The 17,259-nt window shown below is 37.7% G+C and overlaps 1 protein-coding gene across 1 annotated transcript in view; it reads left to right on the plus strand.

Annotated features, from left to right (window-relative positions):
* Itch (itchy E3 ubiquitin protein ligase) overlaps positions 1-17,259 on the plus strand; it is a 94,015-nt gene that overhangs the window by 24,323 nt on the left and 52,433 nt on the right. Inside the window, exons 3-6 of the mRNA XM_031372400.1 lie at positions 1,882-1,972; positions 7,152-7,293; positions 11,092-11,216; positions 12,545-12,682. Coding sequence (XP_031228260.1) covers positions 1,903-1,972; positions 7,152-7,293; positions 11,092-11,216; positions 12,545-12,682 — 475 coding nt within the window. The 5' untranslated portion in view covers positions 1,882-1,902. The remainder of the gene's footprint in view (positions 1-1,881; positions 1,973-7,151; positions 7,294-11,091; positions 11,217-12,544; positions 12,683-17,259) is intronic.

Consider the following 17,259-nt stretch of genomic DNA (forward strand, 5'->3'; position numbering starts at 1 on the left):
TTTATTAAAAAGATTTAGTTAGTGTGTGTGTTTGTGACTTGAAAGGATGTGCCAGAAAGGATGTCAGTTATAGGTAGTTGTGAACCATCTTACATAGATAATAGCAACTGAACTCTGATCCTCCGTCAGAACAGGAACTCTTGGCTACAAGCTATCTCTCCAAGCTCCTCCATTGATTTTTATTTTATTTTATTTTTTTACTTACTCATTTTACATCTGCTCATTCCCCCTCCCAATCACTCCTCCCACTATCCTTCCCCCACCCATCCCTTCTTTGATAAGTAGGGGCTCCCTGGCTGACCACCTTGGCACTTCAAGTCTCTGTGAGGCTAGGCACTTCCTCTCCCACTGAGGCCAGACAAGGCAGCCCAGCTAGAAGAATATATCCCACATACAGACAATAGCTTTTGGGATAGCCCCCATTCCAGTTGTTCAGGACCCACTTGAAGACCAAGCTGCATATCTACAATATATGTATAGAGAGGCCTAGGTCCAGCCCATGTATGTTCTTGGTCCTTTATTGATCTTTATCATCAGTTTTTAAATTTTTTTTTCTTTTCAAGACTAGAGTTTCATGTAGCTTTAGGATAATTTCCAACAGGCTGCACAGTCAAGGATGACCTTGAACTTCTGATTCTTTTACCTCTACTTCTGGAGTCCTGGGACTCCAGTCATGCATCACCATGTCCAGGGTTTATGCAGTGCTGGGGAGTAAACCCAGGACGTCATCTATGCTGTCCATGGACTCTGCCAACTGAGCTACACCCTTAGGCTTCAGTTCTTTCTTCTGTTCCATTGACTTTTTCCTTCTTCATGTGGAATGTTGAGCTATTATAATAGTTTAAGAAGAGTCATATGAAGGAAGCAGTAATGAGAATAAAAGGAAGAAATAAAATTTTAATTGCAAGATTTTCTTCCTTCCTCCCATCAGTCTTATTCTAAGATCTCAGGGGATTTTGCTTCTTGATTGCTTATATATTTCTTGATTTTTTTCATAGGTCTGTGGCATATATGCTTTTGGGTGTTGAGGAATATGTGGTAAACTTAGAATGACAGTTTCTGAGTTTTTTTGTGAATCAGATAGTAGCATCCATCATACTATGCAGCGTTGAAGCTCTTACATCACATCTCATTTCTCTTGTGTCTGAGATGACTGTTGATGACTTTGTGGGGTGTATTTTATCAGGATGTTCAGTTTGGGGTAATCTTCAGTATGGGGTGTTTTGTATGTAGATAACTGAGTGAAGTTTTTTAGGTTTTAGGAATGACGTCGAGGCTGGAGCTTTCTTTTCTTTTTTCTGGGGGGGGGTCATGTTGTTATGTAGATGCAGTTTAAAGCTCTAAAATCGATACTGTCCTCAGGAAATGAGAGAACAGTAATTGAGCTGGTATAAGCCAGCATTAGGGACAGAGAAAAAGGACATTAAAAAAATTATTTTTGTTTTATGTATATGAATGTTTTGCCTGCATGTATGTCTGTGTACCATGTGTGTACTTGGTGCCTAAAGAGGTAAAAAGAGGGTATTAGATCTCCTGGAACTGGAAATACAGATTGTTCTGACCTCTCATGTGGGTGCTGGGAACTGAACTGGGGTCCTCAGTAAGAGCACCAAGTTCTGTTCTTAAGCACAGAACCATCTCTTCAGCCCCCTAGAAAAGGAATTTTTTAAGAAACTAAGAATAATCAGAAGACCATAAACCTAGAAAACGTGTCTTGGGAAGAACATTGTGTGTACTAGAGGAGGAAGTTTAAATTTTGCTGGTAATAGAATAAACACTAGAATTGAAAATTGTGTTGAGCAGCGTGAAGGCCATTGATTATTATGGAGCCTTTAGGAAAGGCCAGAGATGGTAATAATATTTCATTTATCTTGTTTTCAGGTTTGCTGTCTTATTGATGGTATGTCTGACAGTGGACCACAGCTTGATTCAATGGGTAGCCTGACCATGAAATCTCAACTTCAGATCACTGGTAAGTCTTTTAAAAAGGTACATTGTCTTATATCTCTGACTCTTGTATTAAAAAATAATCTGGTGACCTAAGAGATAGTTCACAGGTTAAGAGCACTTGCTGCAGTTCTAGTAGACCCTGGTTTAGTTTCCAATACCCATATCATACATGGGGGCTCACAACTCCAACTCCAGAGGACCTGAAACCTCTTCTGGCCTCTGAGGACACCTGCACTCATATGGCATTCACTCGCACACATACATACATCTGAATAAAAAAATAAAAATTTCCCTTTTTAAAACCTTACAAGAGCCAGGCGGTGGTGGCGCACGCCTTTAATCCCAGCACTTGGGAGGCAGAGGCAGGCGGATTTCTGAGTTCGAGGCCAGCCTGGTGTACAGAGTGAGTTCCAGGACAGCCAGGGATATACAGAGAAACCCTGTCTCGAAAAACAAAAAACAAACAAACAAACAAAATTATTCTTTGATTTTGACCAGTTTGGGATTTCTGTGACGGTCTCTATTTGCTGCAAAAAGAGGCTACTTTGATGAAGGGTGAAAAATACACCTATCTATGGATATAAGGACAAGTAAATACTTAGAAAGCAGTAAGGAGTTACACTGGTTAGGAAAGTGGCAGTAGTAGGTTTTCCTCTAGGCCCATGACCTTACCAATCACAGGTTGTAAACTCTCTGCAATTGAGTGGGCCTTCCATTTAATTAAGCAGCTGTTAGTTATCCCTGACATATAAGTGTCACTATTGTACCTGTGCAGGTGTCTTGCAGTGCGGGTTTTAAATCTGGGTAGGACTGTTGGCTGCTTTTCTCCTCTAGCAGCGTCATAGCACCTTTGGATACTGTAAACAGTAGTCCACAGGGAAGAGGCTTCTCGCCAGTTGTAGCTCAATTCTTCCAAGTCCTGGGAGGTAAGTTAGAGCCATGGCAATATCCTATATTGTGCTGGGAATTTTTTAGACTCTTTTGACCAACAGCTCAAAGGGAAGTTTGTCTAGCACTGAGGTTTTTGTTCGATGCTTTTAGGGGGAGCAATGTGTAAATGCTAAGTTATATATATAATATATATATATATATTATATATATATACTATATATATTATGTATATATTTAAGTAAACATAAAATGTTACCCTATGACCTTTCAAATCTCCTTAATGTTAATTATTCTTCCTCCCTCCTTTGTCTGTATTGCCTTCCCTTTTCCTAGTTAAAGTGGGTTGCCCCCTTTTTCTCCCATTTCCCCATTCATAGAACCCATGCCTTACTATTCCCCTCTTTAGAGCTCTTTCTTCTACTCTGCTCCCATGATCTCTTTTTACCTTCTTGGTTTCTGCAGTTACACCAGGTTATGTACTCACATCTAAAGATTCAGAGCTAGGATGGATTCACAAGTAGGAGAGAACATGCAGCTGCCATCTTTCTGGATCAGGGTTACCTCACTTAGGATGATGGTTTCTAGTTCTGTTCATTTACCTGCAAATTGCATGACTTCACTTTTTTTTACAGTGAATGGAATTCTGTTGTATAAATGTACAATTTCATTATCCATTAGTCAGTTGAACAGTGAGATTGTTTCCATTTTCTTGCTGTTATGAATGGAGCAACAGTGGAATTGGCTGAGCAAGTATCTGGAAAGTAGGCTGTGGAATCCTTTGGGCATATACCAAGGATTGATAACTGGACCACATGGTATATCTACTTTTTAGCTTTTTGTGAATTCTCTACACTGATTTTCCTAGTGGTGGCACCTGTTTGCTATTCCACCAACAGTGAATGAAGATTCTTCTTTGCCCACATGTTCACCAGTATTTGTTAATCAGTTTATTTATTTATTTTTGTTTTATGTTAGTCATTCTGATTGAGGAAAGATGAGATCTCAAAGTAGTTTTAATTTTCATTTCTCAGATTGCTGATGATATTAAACACTTTTCCCCCCACCAAAACAAGGTTTCTCTGCATAACCATGGCTGTCCTGGAACTCACTGTGTAGACCAGGCTGGCCTTGAACTCAGAAATCTACCTGCCTCTGCCTCCCAAGTGCTGGGATTAAAGGCCCACACCACCACTGCCCAGCGATGTTGAACAATTTTAAGAGTATTTTTTAGCTATTTTTATTTCTTCCTTTGTGAACTCTGTGTTCAGACCCATAGCTTTGAGTTCTTTGTTTATATTAGAGTTAACCCTTTATCAGCTCTATGGTTGACAACATTTTCCTTCCTCTTCACTCAATTGATTGTTTCCTTTGCTCCACAGAAGACGTGTAGTTAGGTGAGGTCCCCTTATCAATTGTAGGCCTTAATTCAGGGCACATAGTGTCCTGTTCAGCAGTCCTTCCCTACTCCTTTACCTTTATAGCGCTGCCCTTGTTTGCTGCCAGCAGTTTCAGTGTTACAGGTGTCACAGAAAGGTCTTTGATCCATTTTTAAAATTACTTATTTATTTTTATTTTTTTATGTGTACTAGTGTTTTGCCTTTAAGTATATCTGTGTGAAGATGTCTGCACTCCTGGAGCTGGAGTTACAGACAGTGGTGAACTGGCCTGTGGGTGCTGGGATTTGAAACCTAGGTCCTCTGGAAGAGTAACCAGTGCTTTTAGCCTCTGAGCTGTTTCCCAGCCCTTTTGATCCATTTTTTACCATAGGTACTTAGAGCTATAAAATTCCCTATTAGGCCGGGCGGTGGTGGCGCATGCCTTTATTCCCAGCACTTGGGAGGCAGAGGCAGGTGGATTTCTGAGTTCAAGGGCAGCCTGGTCTACAGAGTGAGTTTCAGGACAGCCAGGGTTACACAGAGAAACCCTGTCTCCAAAAGCAAAAACAAAAACAAACAAACAAAAAAGATTCCTTCTTAGAACCGCTTTTAATATGTCCAGAAGTCTTGTTGTGTTTTCATTTTCATGTAATTCAAGGAAAGTTTTATTTCTTTCTAGATTTCTTCCTAAGCCTCTTTGACCATCCATCATTCAATCTCCATGAGCTTATGTGATGACCAGAGATTCATTTGATGCTTATTTTAATTTTTATCACATTGTGGTCATATAGGATACACAGAGTCGTTCAGCTTTTCTGACTTGGTTGAGATTTGTTTTCTGTCTCAGAGGAGCTACCATGGGTCTTAGAAGATTGTATGGTCTTAGATCGTATGGTCTTTGTAGTGGGTGGAATATTCTGTAGATATGTTACATCTGTCTGATGTATCATGTTGTTTTTATTTATTTCTCTCTGTTTTGTTTTGTTAGGCAAGGTCTCCTGGCTTAGTCTTGTGACACATATGATATGTAGCTAAGAATGACCCTGAACAGGACACCTCCTAAGTGCTGGGATTGCAGACACATGCCCCCCCAAACCCAGTTTAACAATTTTAGAATTATTTTTGTCTCTCCAGGAAGAATTCCTGTGTCCATTAGCATTACAAAGCATTTACTATGGGAAAACAAATCTAGGAATTCACTTACCCACTTTTGTGGGTTTGGATTCTCATATACAGTTTTTACCATTAGTGTTTCTAAGGTTTATTCATGTTATAGCATGTATAATTAGTACTTCATTTCTTTTTTATTGCCAAACAATAATTTCATTGCATTAATGTACAATATTTTATTTATGCATTTCTTACAGTTGATGGATGTTTGGATTGATTCTGCCTTTATATTTTTATATTTACTTAGTGTGTGTGTGTGTGTTCATTTTGTACACAAGCAAGTGTGTGTGTGCATGTGTATGGAAGCCAGTGGGTAATAGTTCTCTCCTTCCGTCATGTGGTTCTGTGGATCAAACTAAAGTCCTCAGGCTTGGCAGCAGCACCTGTGTTCTCCAGCCATCTTGATGCACTTGTCCATCTTATCTATCATGAAGGATGATATGAGTGTTTGTGCAGTTTGTGAGGATGAATGCCTTCTCTTCACTTGAGTATGTATGTATGAGTTGAGTTGCTTGGTCATAAAGTATCCATGTTTTTAACATTTGTTGTTTTTTGAGACTGGGTCTCTTTTATTTTTTTTATTTTTTTTGGTTTTTCGAGACAGGGTTTCTCTGTGTAGCCCCGGCTGTCCTGGAACTCACTCTGTAGACCAGGCTGGCCTCGAACTCAGGAATCCTCCTGTCTCTGCCTCCCAAGTGCTGGGATTAAAGGCATGCGCCACCACCACCTAGCGAGACTGGGTTTCTTTATGTAGCCCTACCTGTCCTAGAACTACCTCTCTAGACCTGGCTGGCCTCAAAGTAACAGAGATTCGACAGCCTCTGCCTCCCAAGTACTGGGATTAAAGGCATTTGCCATCATCTCTCGAAAATTCTATTCTCTTAGTAAGGGTTTCTATTGCTGTGAAGAGATACCATGACCACGGCAACTCTTATAAAGGAAAGCATTTAATTGGGGCTGTCTTACAGGTTCAGATGTTCAGTCCATTATTGTCATGGCAGGAATCATGATGACATGCAGGTAGACATAGTGCTGGAGAGGTAGCTAAGAGTTGTGCATATGGATTGATAGGCAGCAGGAAGAAAGAGTTACACTGGGCCTGATTTTGGGCTTCAGAAACCTCAAAGCCCACCCCCAGTAACACCCTTCCTCTAACAAAGCCAAACCTACTCCCTCAAGGCCACACCTCCTAACAGTGTCACATACTGAGCCTGTGGGGCCATTTTCATTCACTCCATCACAGCTACTCATTTTAAAATACTGATGAAGCTCCAGTTTAAAGAGCATGGGACATCATAGGAACAGTTGCTGCGTAGCTGACTTGAATGCCATCACATAGACATGAGCATAGAAACTCAAAACTACTTGGTGTGTGGGAAGTCAGAGATTTAGTTCCATCCCTGGCGTCTGCTTGCTGTCTTCTAGATGTTAGACTGCATGGGACGAGCTGTGCTTGACTCATTGGCCAGGCATGGGAGTGTGCCTATGGTCCTGGCACTGACTGTACAGACCTGGGGGGCTGTCTCTTGGTTTCTTGGTACTTATTTGAGTGTCTGTTGTGTAGAAGTCCTATATGTATGTACATACTTACTAATATAGGAAAAATACAAGAAATATAAATCTCATAAATAAACAAAATTAATATATGTTAGGGAACAGCTGCTTCTAAATAAAAATAACTTACCTAATCTTTAATGAAATGTCATGGACTAGTAAGTAAACTATTATTTCAAATATTAAAGTGTTTTCCCTTTTCTTTTATAGTCATCTCAGCCAAACTTAAAGAAAATAAAAAGAATTGGTTTGGACCAAGTCCTTATGTGGAAGTCACAGTAGATGGGCAGTCAAAGAAGACAGAAAAATGCAACAATACAAACAGTCCCAAGTGGAAGCAGCCCCTCACGGTGTAAGTTCCAGTGTGGCACTGTGTAGTGCTGAGCAGAGAGCCACTCTCACGTGTCTGCTGGCTTCCTCATGCTCCATTCTCCTTCCGCTCCTGCTCCTAGCCATGTCTGTTGCTCTTTAGTTTCCCGTCTGTTTTTCTGTCTGTCTTCATCTTCTCAGTTTAGTTGGTGATAGTTTCACTGTTGTCACTGAAGAAAAGCGGGAAGAGCTTTTTATAATAGCTTGTCCTTCTATTTTTAGTTTTTAATTTTTAAAAATTCCATACATGAATGTTATATTTACATCAGTATAATAGCCTTTAAAAACGATTTAATTTTGTTTTATGTGTATGGGTGTTTTGCCTGTATGTATGACTATACCAAATATGTATAGTACCCTTGAAGGTCAAAAGAAGGTATCAGATCCCTTGGGATTGGAGTTACAAATGTTTGTTAGCCACCATGTTTATGCTAGGAACAAAAACCAGTCCCTCTGGAAAAGTAGCAAGTGCTCTTAATCCCTGAGCCATCTTTCTAGTCCCCAAAGCCCTTTTCTTAAACTGGGGCTGAGTCAGGTTAAAAGATTCACTTTTTAGAGCTGTTTTTGGTTTCATTTTGTTCTTTTTTGAGACCAGGTCTCACTGTGTAGTCTAGGCCTTGCTTGGAACTTGCTGTGTAGCTCAGACTGGCCTGAATTCTCTATCCCTATTGCCTCAAGCCTCCTGCAGGCACTGTAGGTGTGTGCTTCCAGGCCCACACTTACATTTTTTTTTTACTTTTTGAGACAAGGTTTTTCTGTGTAGCCCTGGCTGTCCTGGAGCTCACTCTGTAAACTAGGCTGGCCTCACTCTCTGCTGGCCAAGTGCTGGGATTAAAGATTAAAGGTGGGTGCTACCACTGCCAGGCTTTTTTTTTTTCTTAAATAGGGTTTTGTGTGTATCTGTATATACATATATACATATATACATATATACATATACATACATACATACACATATACATATATATACATACATACATACGTACACATATACATATATATGTATGTGTAGTGTAGTGTATACATACACATATACATATATATATATATGTACATGTATACATATATATATATGTATATGTGTATGTATGTATGTATGTATATATATGTTGTGTATGATGGTGCATGCATACAATCCCAGCTTTCCTCAGGCTAGGATAGGAGAATTACAAGTATTAGGCATATCTGGTCTACACTGCAAAACCCTGTTTAAAGAGATAGTTTTGTATTTTAAAAATTATAGTACCCTGGCAAACCAACATTCAGTTTTGTTATATTTTTAAAATGTTACATGATAAAAAGTTATACCAAACATTTATATTATATATTTTGTTCTATAACATTATTTTTATTATGTTTATTTTAAAAATATTTTATATTCATTTTTTATTTTTATGTATGTGCAGCAAAAAAAAAAAAAAAAAAAAAAAAAAAAGCCAGAAGTCCAGATCCCCTGGAGCTGGAATCAAAGTCTGGTCCTTTGGAATCACTGGACTATCGCTCCAGTCCCTATTTGAATTTGTTTAAAATAATTTATTATTATTTTGTGTGTATTTATGTGGGGGTGCATGCTGTGGTATTCATAAGATTAGGGGACAGTTTTGTGGGGTCAATTTTGTCCTGTATCTCTGTGGGTTCCCAGGACTGAACTCAGTTCACTATACTTTTACTACAGGGACTTTAGATGCTTTTCCATCTTGCTAGCCCCTGTATCTCTGCTTTTATATTTAATATTCATATCATGGTTAACACGAGTGGCTGAGTGTATACACATCTAACATCTTTTGTGTAGCTAGTACAGTTTTTCTCCTATAGTAGCTGTTTTCTAGTATTTGCTAATATTAAAATACTAGACTTGTATAATTTATATACAAGTGCATGTATGCTGATAATTTTTATCTACAGTATAAATTCATAAAAATTAGTGTTCAGTTTCAGCACTAACTGATGAAATGCCATATGTTCGTAATATAACCTGAGACATTGATCACTCATTGAAAGGAACTGTAATTTTAAAAATTAAGATGAAAAGCACAATTTGCCAATGAGTAGATTTTAGAATTTATATAACACATATGTTTTGGGAACAGAGACCCAGAAAAATGTAGATCATAACTAGTTGTTACTATAAAAGGTACAAAGTATTTTTATTTCCTAATATTTACAACTCTTGATTTTTTTTCTTGTAAAGAAATAAAGTAGTTACTAGGAAAAAAAAGATGTTCTTTTAAATATCAACTTTTCTCTTCAAACAAACAACAAACTCATTTGATTGTATTTATTCCTAGTAAATGTCAAAACAAATTGACAAACTTATAATGTGATTGAGATTCTAGGAGCATTTTGATGTATCTAATAATAATTTTAAGAAAATGAATGAAACTTAAAAATTACATGTTGTCCTAGTAGGGTTTTATTGCTGTGAGCTGACACCATGACCAAGGCAAGGCAACTCTGTAAGGGCCATCATTTAACTGGGGCTGTCTTATAGGTTCAAAGATTCAGTCCATTATCATCAAGGTTGGGAGCATGGCAGCATCTAAGCAGGTGTGGCACTGGTGGAGGAAGTAAGAGTTCTCCGTCTTGTTCTGAAGGCAAACAGAAGAAGACTGGCTTCCAGGCACCTAGGAAGAGGGTCTTAAAGCCCACCCCTAATTGACACACTTCCTCCAACAAGGCCACACCTATTCCAACAAGGCCACACCTCCTAATAGTGATACTTCCTAGGCCAAGCATATTCAAACCATCACCCGAGCATATGATCCTAGTGTATAGAAGCAGGATGGGAGAACTGGGTCAGATTTCAGACCAGCCAGGGTCATGTGATAGGACCCTGTCTCAAAAGATGAAAGAGATAAAAATAAGATTGAATTAGTAAAAATTTACTGAAGATCATCTTGAGATTTTGTTTGCAGACTTGTCCTAATCTCTTAATTTCTGTTGCCTTGGAAACACTATTATAGAGCACATGCGTGAGGTGTGTGCTTCTGTTTTGAGACTGGGTCTTGTCCAGACTTCCACATCTATGTGACTGTTATCCTGATAACTTTGCCTCTCATGAATGATGGCCTGCAGGACTTTGGGTGTGTAATAGTAGACTTTAATTCAAATTTCAGCTAGCTTCCTAGGTGTATGACCCTTGCAGTTTCCTCACTCTCTGTTAGGGGCATTATTTTTACTCTTAATTCCCACCTGATAAGCTTACTGTCTGGATGATACCTCAAGTTCAGTGAAATTTATAACATAAGTAAGGATTTGATTGTAAATTTGCTATTTCAAGAAATACATTTTAAAAGACACATAAAATTATGTATCTTTTGGGGCGTATTATGTTGTTTCAGTAAATTCACTCCTTTAATAATTTGTTGCTTCCTAAGTAGTTTTATTTTGTTTCCAATATTTGTGTATCTATGATGTTCCTACAGTCTAGTTGCATTCAGATACAATTTTCATGAGCTTTGAGAGCATAGACCACCTGGTTGAATAATAAAGGTTAAGAAGCACAGTGAGAGACTGGCCATGTAGCTCTGCAGTTGAAGGTGCTTGCCTCCAGTACTGATGACTTGAGTTAGATCTGAGACCCACATGGTGGAAGGGAACAACCAGCTCCTGCAAGTTGTCCTCTGTCCTCCACATCCAACTAAATAAATAAGTATAATTTGTTTGAACTTAAGAAAAAAGGTATAATGAAAAGATTTTAGATATCACAGCTTTATTGTAACTTATTAAGGGTCTCATTGTGATGTTTAATGAAAATAACATTTTCCTTTTTTACTTTCAGTATTGTTACCCCTACGAGTAAATTATGTTTTCGTGTGTGGAGTCACCAGACCCTGAAATCTGATGTTTTATTGGGAACTGCTGGATTAGATATTTATGAAACATTAAAGTCAAACAATATGAAACGTATGTATGTAAGAATAGCATAAAATGTACTTTGTTTTTTGGAAGAAATTTTTATGTTAAACATGTGGAACAACTCATATCATTATTTGTCTTAAATTTAAATTGTTATTGAACTGGTGGTGGTGACTCTGGTCATAGCCCTGGGAAGCAGAGGCAGATGGATCTCTGAGGTTCCAGGCTAGCTAGGCCTACACTGTGAGATCACAAATAGATTAAAGCAAAACAAACCAAGTACAGCAATTATTTATAATAGTGACAGAAAAATCTTAAAACTGTTTAAAGCGTTCTGATTAACTTTCATTTGGTCATTCATTTTAGGTATACTATTTTAGTATATATTTTCTTAGTAAATAAATATTTACAAATTAATACATAGTTATAGAAAACTAAAAGATTTAAAGCAGATGAAGGAAAAATATTTCAGAGAGGCAATATGATGTTAGGAATAAGGGCATAGGGGGCTGGAGAGATGGCTCAGCAGTTAAGAGCACTGACTGCTCTTTCAAAGGTCCTGAGTTCAAATCTCAACAACCACATGGTGGCTTATAACCATCTGTAATGAGATCTGATGCCCTCTTCTGGTGTGTCTGAAGACAGCTACAGTGTACTTATATATAATAATAAATCTTAAAAACAAAAAAATCCAAAAAAAAAAAAACAGGAATAAAGGCATAGGTAGATTTCTCAGTACTTATTTCTAATGCTTAATTTTGAAGTTTCCAGTTGTGCCGTGGTGGTGCATGTCTTTAATCCCAGCACTTGGGAGGCAGAGGCAGGTGGATTTTTGAGTTTGAGGCCAGCCTGGTCTACAGAGTGAGTTCCAGGACAGCTAGGGCTACACAGAGAAACCCTGTCTTGAAAAAATTTAAAATAAATAAATAAATAAATTGAAGTTTCCTTATTTTAGGTGTTTATAGTTTTATTTTTCATTCTAAAATCATAACTCAGCATATCATATTTTGAATATGAATTATTTTTCTAACCCTTGACATAATTTTAAGGACTTTTTTTTCCTTATTTATGTATTATGATATATATTCCATTATTAAATTATATTTTTATTCAGTATATCCCATTTATGTTGCTAAGTGATCTTTGTTTTCATGCTGGTTTGATTTACACTATGGTCTTACAGTGTTGGAATGAATAATAAATAAATGATTTATATATTTAATATATATATTAAATGTTATATATATTGGTGAAGTTCATTCTCTTTAAAAAGCAATGTTCTGGTCTCAAAGGTCCTTAATCCTTTGTCTAGTAAAATACTTTACAGGAAATAGGAAAGAGTGATCTTTCTTACGTAATTTTTGTTTTTTTTTTAGTTGAAGAAGTAGTTATGACTTTGCAGCTTGTAGGTGACAAAGAGCCAGCAGAGACGATGGGAGATTTGTCAGTGTGTCTTGATGGACTGCAAGTAGAAGCTGAAGTTGTTACTAACGGTGAAACTTCATGCTCAGAGAGTAAGTGGTTACTTTTTCCCCTTTTGAAGAGAAGAATATTATGTGTAGAGTGTAGACTAGGCTTCTCTTTCTCTCTCTGCCTCTCTCTCTGTCTCCCTGTTCCCCAGCCCTCCCCTGTGTGTGAATTGTGAGTGGTGGTGGTATTACACTCACTTGTGCATGCCTCAGTGGATCCCAAAGATTGACATCAGAATGTCTCTTCACTTGTCTACCTTTAAAAAAAAAAGATTATTATATTTTTAATAGTATGTATGTATGTGTGCATCTGTGAGTGTAAGTCATATATGTGTGTGAGTTCCTCTGGATAATCCCATGGAGCTAGAGTTACAGGTGATTGTAAACTGCTTAAAAGGGACAATGGGAGTCTTACTTTAGCCCTCACAAGATCAGTATATGTTCTTAACCACCAAGTTCCCTCTCCAGCCCCTTCTGCTGTGTTTTTTGAGACAAGATTTGTCATGATGATCTAGTTTGTCTAGGCTGTCTAGCCAGAGAGCCCCAGGATCTACCTGTCTTCACCTTTCTGCTCAGTGCTGGGATTAACAGGCGTGTGCTGCCTCACCAGGTTTCTACATGGATGTTAGCTGAACTCAGGTCTTCATGCTTGTGCAGCAAGCACTTTACCACTGAGTTCTCTCTCTCTCTCTCCAGTGCTAGGCTGGAGTGCTAGGATGGTTTTGAATTCCTGTCTTCTTGCCTCAGCCTTCTAAGTGCTGGAATTATAGGCAGATATAGGCCAGCATTACCAGTTCAGTTATTACTTTGTGATTCTTTTGACAAAAATGGCTAGTGTATTTGAAATTATTGTTGTTGTTCTCTTTTCAGAAAAAAAAAAATGTTTATTTTCTTTTTAAAAAGGCATTGGTCTAGGAATATAGCTTAGTGGTAGAATACTTACCTAGCATGTGTGAGGCCCTAAGTTGAATTCCAAGTATCATAATGAAGTGAACATAATAAAAAAGATGCTGCTCACATTAAATACTATTTGTTGTGTTTCTAAGAATTTAAAAAGTTCTGCAGGTTAAAAAGCTGGGTGAGTAAAAGTTGAATCAGTTGACCTGTGACTGCTGAAGAATTGATACCATGTATCCTGTATGTTACTTGTGCAGCTAGTCAGGTGTCCTTGCAGACTGGTCCTTACACTGCTAATATGGACGGAAGTGCCACCTGTAGCAGTGGCTGGTTGAGTTTAAATGATTTCAGGGCCTTGGTAGTACAAGACAGTAAGTAGAAGCTGAAATCCATTGGCCATTTCTTTTCTTTTTTATTTTTTTTGTGTTTTCGAGACAAGGTTTCTCTGAATAGCCCTGGAACTCACTCTGTAGACCAGGCTGGCCTCGAACTCAGAAATCCACCTGCCTGCCTCTGCCTCCCAAGTGCTGGGATTAAAGGCATGCGCCACCACCGCCCAGCTTCCAATGGCCATTTCTACTCATTCTGTGAGCCATATTTACAGGGATATCTTTTTACAATAAAAAGCCTGATTCATTATCTTTGTACTGGTACATTTTATAGTTTGTAGGATATACTGGTTTCTGTTAAAGAGGAATTAACCACAATAAAGACGTTTCTAGTGATACCTGACTCTGATCGTGGTTTTAGTAAAACCTTCTTTCCAGGATATTCATAACTGATATTTTTCTCATTTAGTAATATGCTAAACTTATTTAACCATGTTTCATATTTCAACCCTCTTCCTGTTTCCTCTTCCCTCTCTATTTTTTTTCTTTTTCTTTTCTTTGCTTTTTTGGACAGGGTCTTACTATGTAGCTCCAACTGTTTGTAGACCAGGCTGGCCTCAAACTCAGAGATCCACCTGCTTCTGCCTCCCAAGTGCTGGGATTAAAGGCGTGCACCACTTTGCCTGTCTCTAATTTTGCTTTTGAACACAGATTTCTAAAGGCTCTTTGGCATAGAACATAAAGTAATAGTTTTGGTGTTTAGTCCCAGAAGACTAGTTTACTCAGAGTCATAGAGCAGTCTGTCTGTCACTGGTGGAGAACTTCCTAGAGTCATAGAGCAGTCTGTCTGTCACTGGTGGAGAACTTCCTAGAGTCATAGAGCAGTCTGTCTGTCACTGGTGGAGGATTTCCTCTCAGGCTCACAGATTTGTTTTATAGCAGGAATTTGTATGAGCATGCATTCCATGTGGATGTCAGGACAACTTGTGTGTACTTGTCATTGGTCTTGGTGTCAAGTACCTTAATCAACTGAACCTTCTTGTGTTCCTCACCTCTCTTCTTGTTTTGTTTTGTTTTAAAGAAATTACAAAGTAGAAGGAAAATTTAGAAATGGTTTTACTGCCTCAGACTTGAACTTCAACTGAATGTTGTTCACAGGAAATTTGTAATAGTTACATCTTCACACACACACACATAAACACACCCCAAAAGATAAAATATAAATAAATCATGTTCTTAAAACTACCCTAACCCTGGGTATTTGCAGCTTCTTGTTTGTAGGCTAGTTTTCTCAGTAGCTGGCACTTAATGCAAAAGTCATGCTAAAACCTAAACTGCTCACATACTTAGAGATTTACTGTTTATTTTCTATAGAAGTTGACATTTATATATTAACATTTTTCAGCTCAAATGGGAAAATAATTTAACCTGATTTTTTTTTTAAATAGAGAGGTTTGAATTAGAAGAATTTAATTGGAAGAAGTTTTAATGGTTTAGAAGTGAATTAGCCAGCTGTCACAGTTGCCATTTGTTGATTGCTTACAATAAGACAGTATGTATATAGAGATCTCTATTCTTTCTTTAAAAGATTTTTGAAACATTTTTAATAATAATGTTTAAAATAAAGGAAAAAAGAACACGAGGAGAAGAAAACCCCAAAACTCTTCATAGAATTAAACTTGTACTGGGCAAGCATTAAACAATTGACCACAGACCCGACATTTTTATTTGGGGGAGGGGCAACATTGAAATAGTCCCAAACTATAATCCAGGCTGACTTTGAAATCCAGGTAATCCTCTTGCCTCAGCCTCTTGAACATTGAGATTCTAAGTGTGAGTCACTATGCCTGGCTTAGGTTTTATTATTGTTGTTATTTTAGGGCCTCACTGTGTGGCTTTGGCTGTCTTTGAATTGCTCTGTACCCTGTATTGGTCTTAAATTTGAAGCAGTCCTCTTTTTAAAAAAGGGTTTTTACTACATTTATTTATTTGTATATATGGATGCCTTCATATTCCATAACACTAATGTGGAGGTCCAAGGACAACTTGGAAACGTTGGTTCTCTCTTTCTCTCTTGTTTTCTCTCTCTTTTCTCTTCCTTCCTTCCTTCTTTTCTTCCTTTTTTTTTTTTTGAGACAGGGCTACTGTGTAGCCCTGGCTGTCCTGGGATTCACTATGTTGGCCTTGAACTCAGTTATTCTCCTGCCTCTGCCTCCTGAGTGCTAGGATTAAAGGTATGCACCACTACACCCTCTTCCTGTAGTCTTTTTTGAAATTGACTTATATTTGAACATTTTTATGTGCTCAAAATATTAGTTGGCCTGTCCTCCTCCAAAAGCCAGCAGAATCCCCTTTCCTTTGCCGTTGCTATTTATTTTATTTTATATGTATGAGTATTTTGCCTGCATGTATGTATACGCACTGTGTATGTGTGCCTGGTTCCTACTGAGATCAGAAGATCTACTTCTGGAACCCCTGGAACTAGATGGTTACAGATGGTTGTGAGCTACCACCTTGGTGCTGGGAATTGGGCCTAGGTCCTCTCAAAGAATAATATATGTTCTAAATTGCCCTGTGTTTATGTTTTAATTTGATCTGAGTGATATTTTAAAAATAAAAACAGGCTGTGATCATGTTTTCTTTAGGTAGGATTTTTATTATATATTTTTTTCAGTTTACAAAGCACTTTGATTTGTATTATTTTATTTAGTATATGTACAAAATAAATAACTATGAACACTATCTCACAGTTTATTTAAGATATAAATAATATCATCATATTTATCTGTATTTTTCCTCTTATTATCATTACTTATCATTTTTGTAGTAATAATAATTTAATGTGCGGGGCGGTGGTGGTGCGCGCCTTTAATCCCGCACTTGGGAGGCAGAAGCAGGTGGATTCTGAGTTTGAGGCCAACCTGGTCTACAGATTGAGTTCCAGAACAGCCAGAGCTATACAGAGAAACCCTGTCTCAAAACCTCCCCCCCCAAAATAATAATAATTTAATGATTTTTTTTTTTTTAAAACCAGTGTATTATGTGTAGGGTTTTTGATTTTGATTCTTTTGTTTGTTTGCTGTTTTGTTGGTTTGTGTTTTGGGTCAGCATTTCATGTAGGCCAGGCTGGCTTCAAAATCACTGTATAGTCAAAGGCTGGATTGAACTGATCCTTCTGCCTCCACTCCCTAAGTGCTGGGGTTATAAGTGTGTGCCACCACACTAGACTTTGTCTTGGGTAATATGTAATATCAATATATTTTTTTGAGATTCATCCATCTCATTTTTTTTCTGTTTTATAAAAATCTGTTAGGTAAACATGCTAGAGTTTTATGTTAAATTATATTTGGCTTGTTTTAAGTTTCTGCTGTTATAAATAATGATATAATGGATATT

The sequence above is a fragment of the Mastomys coucha genome, unplaced genomic scaffold (genome assembly GCF_008632895.1).
Source record: "Mastomys coucha isolate ucsf_1 unplaced genomic scaffold, UCSF_Mcou_1 pScaffold15, whole genome shotgun sequence".
NCBI classification, from domain to species: domain Eukaryota; kingdom Metazoa; phylum Chordata; class Mammalia; order Rodentia; family Muridae; genus Mastomys; species Mastomys coucha.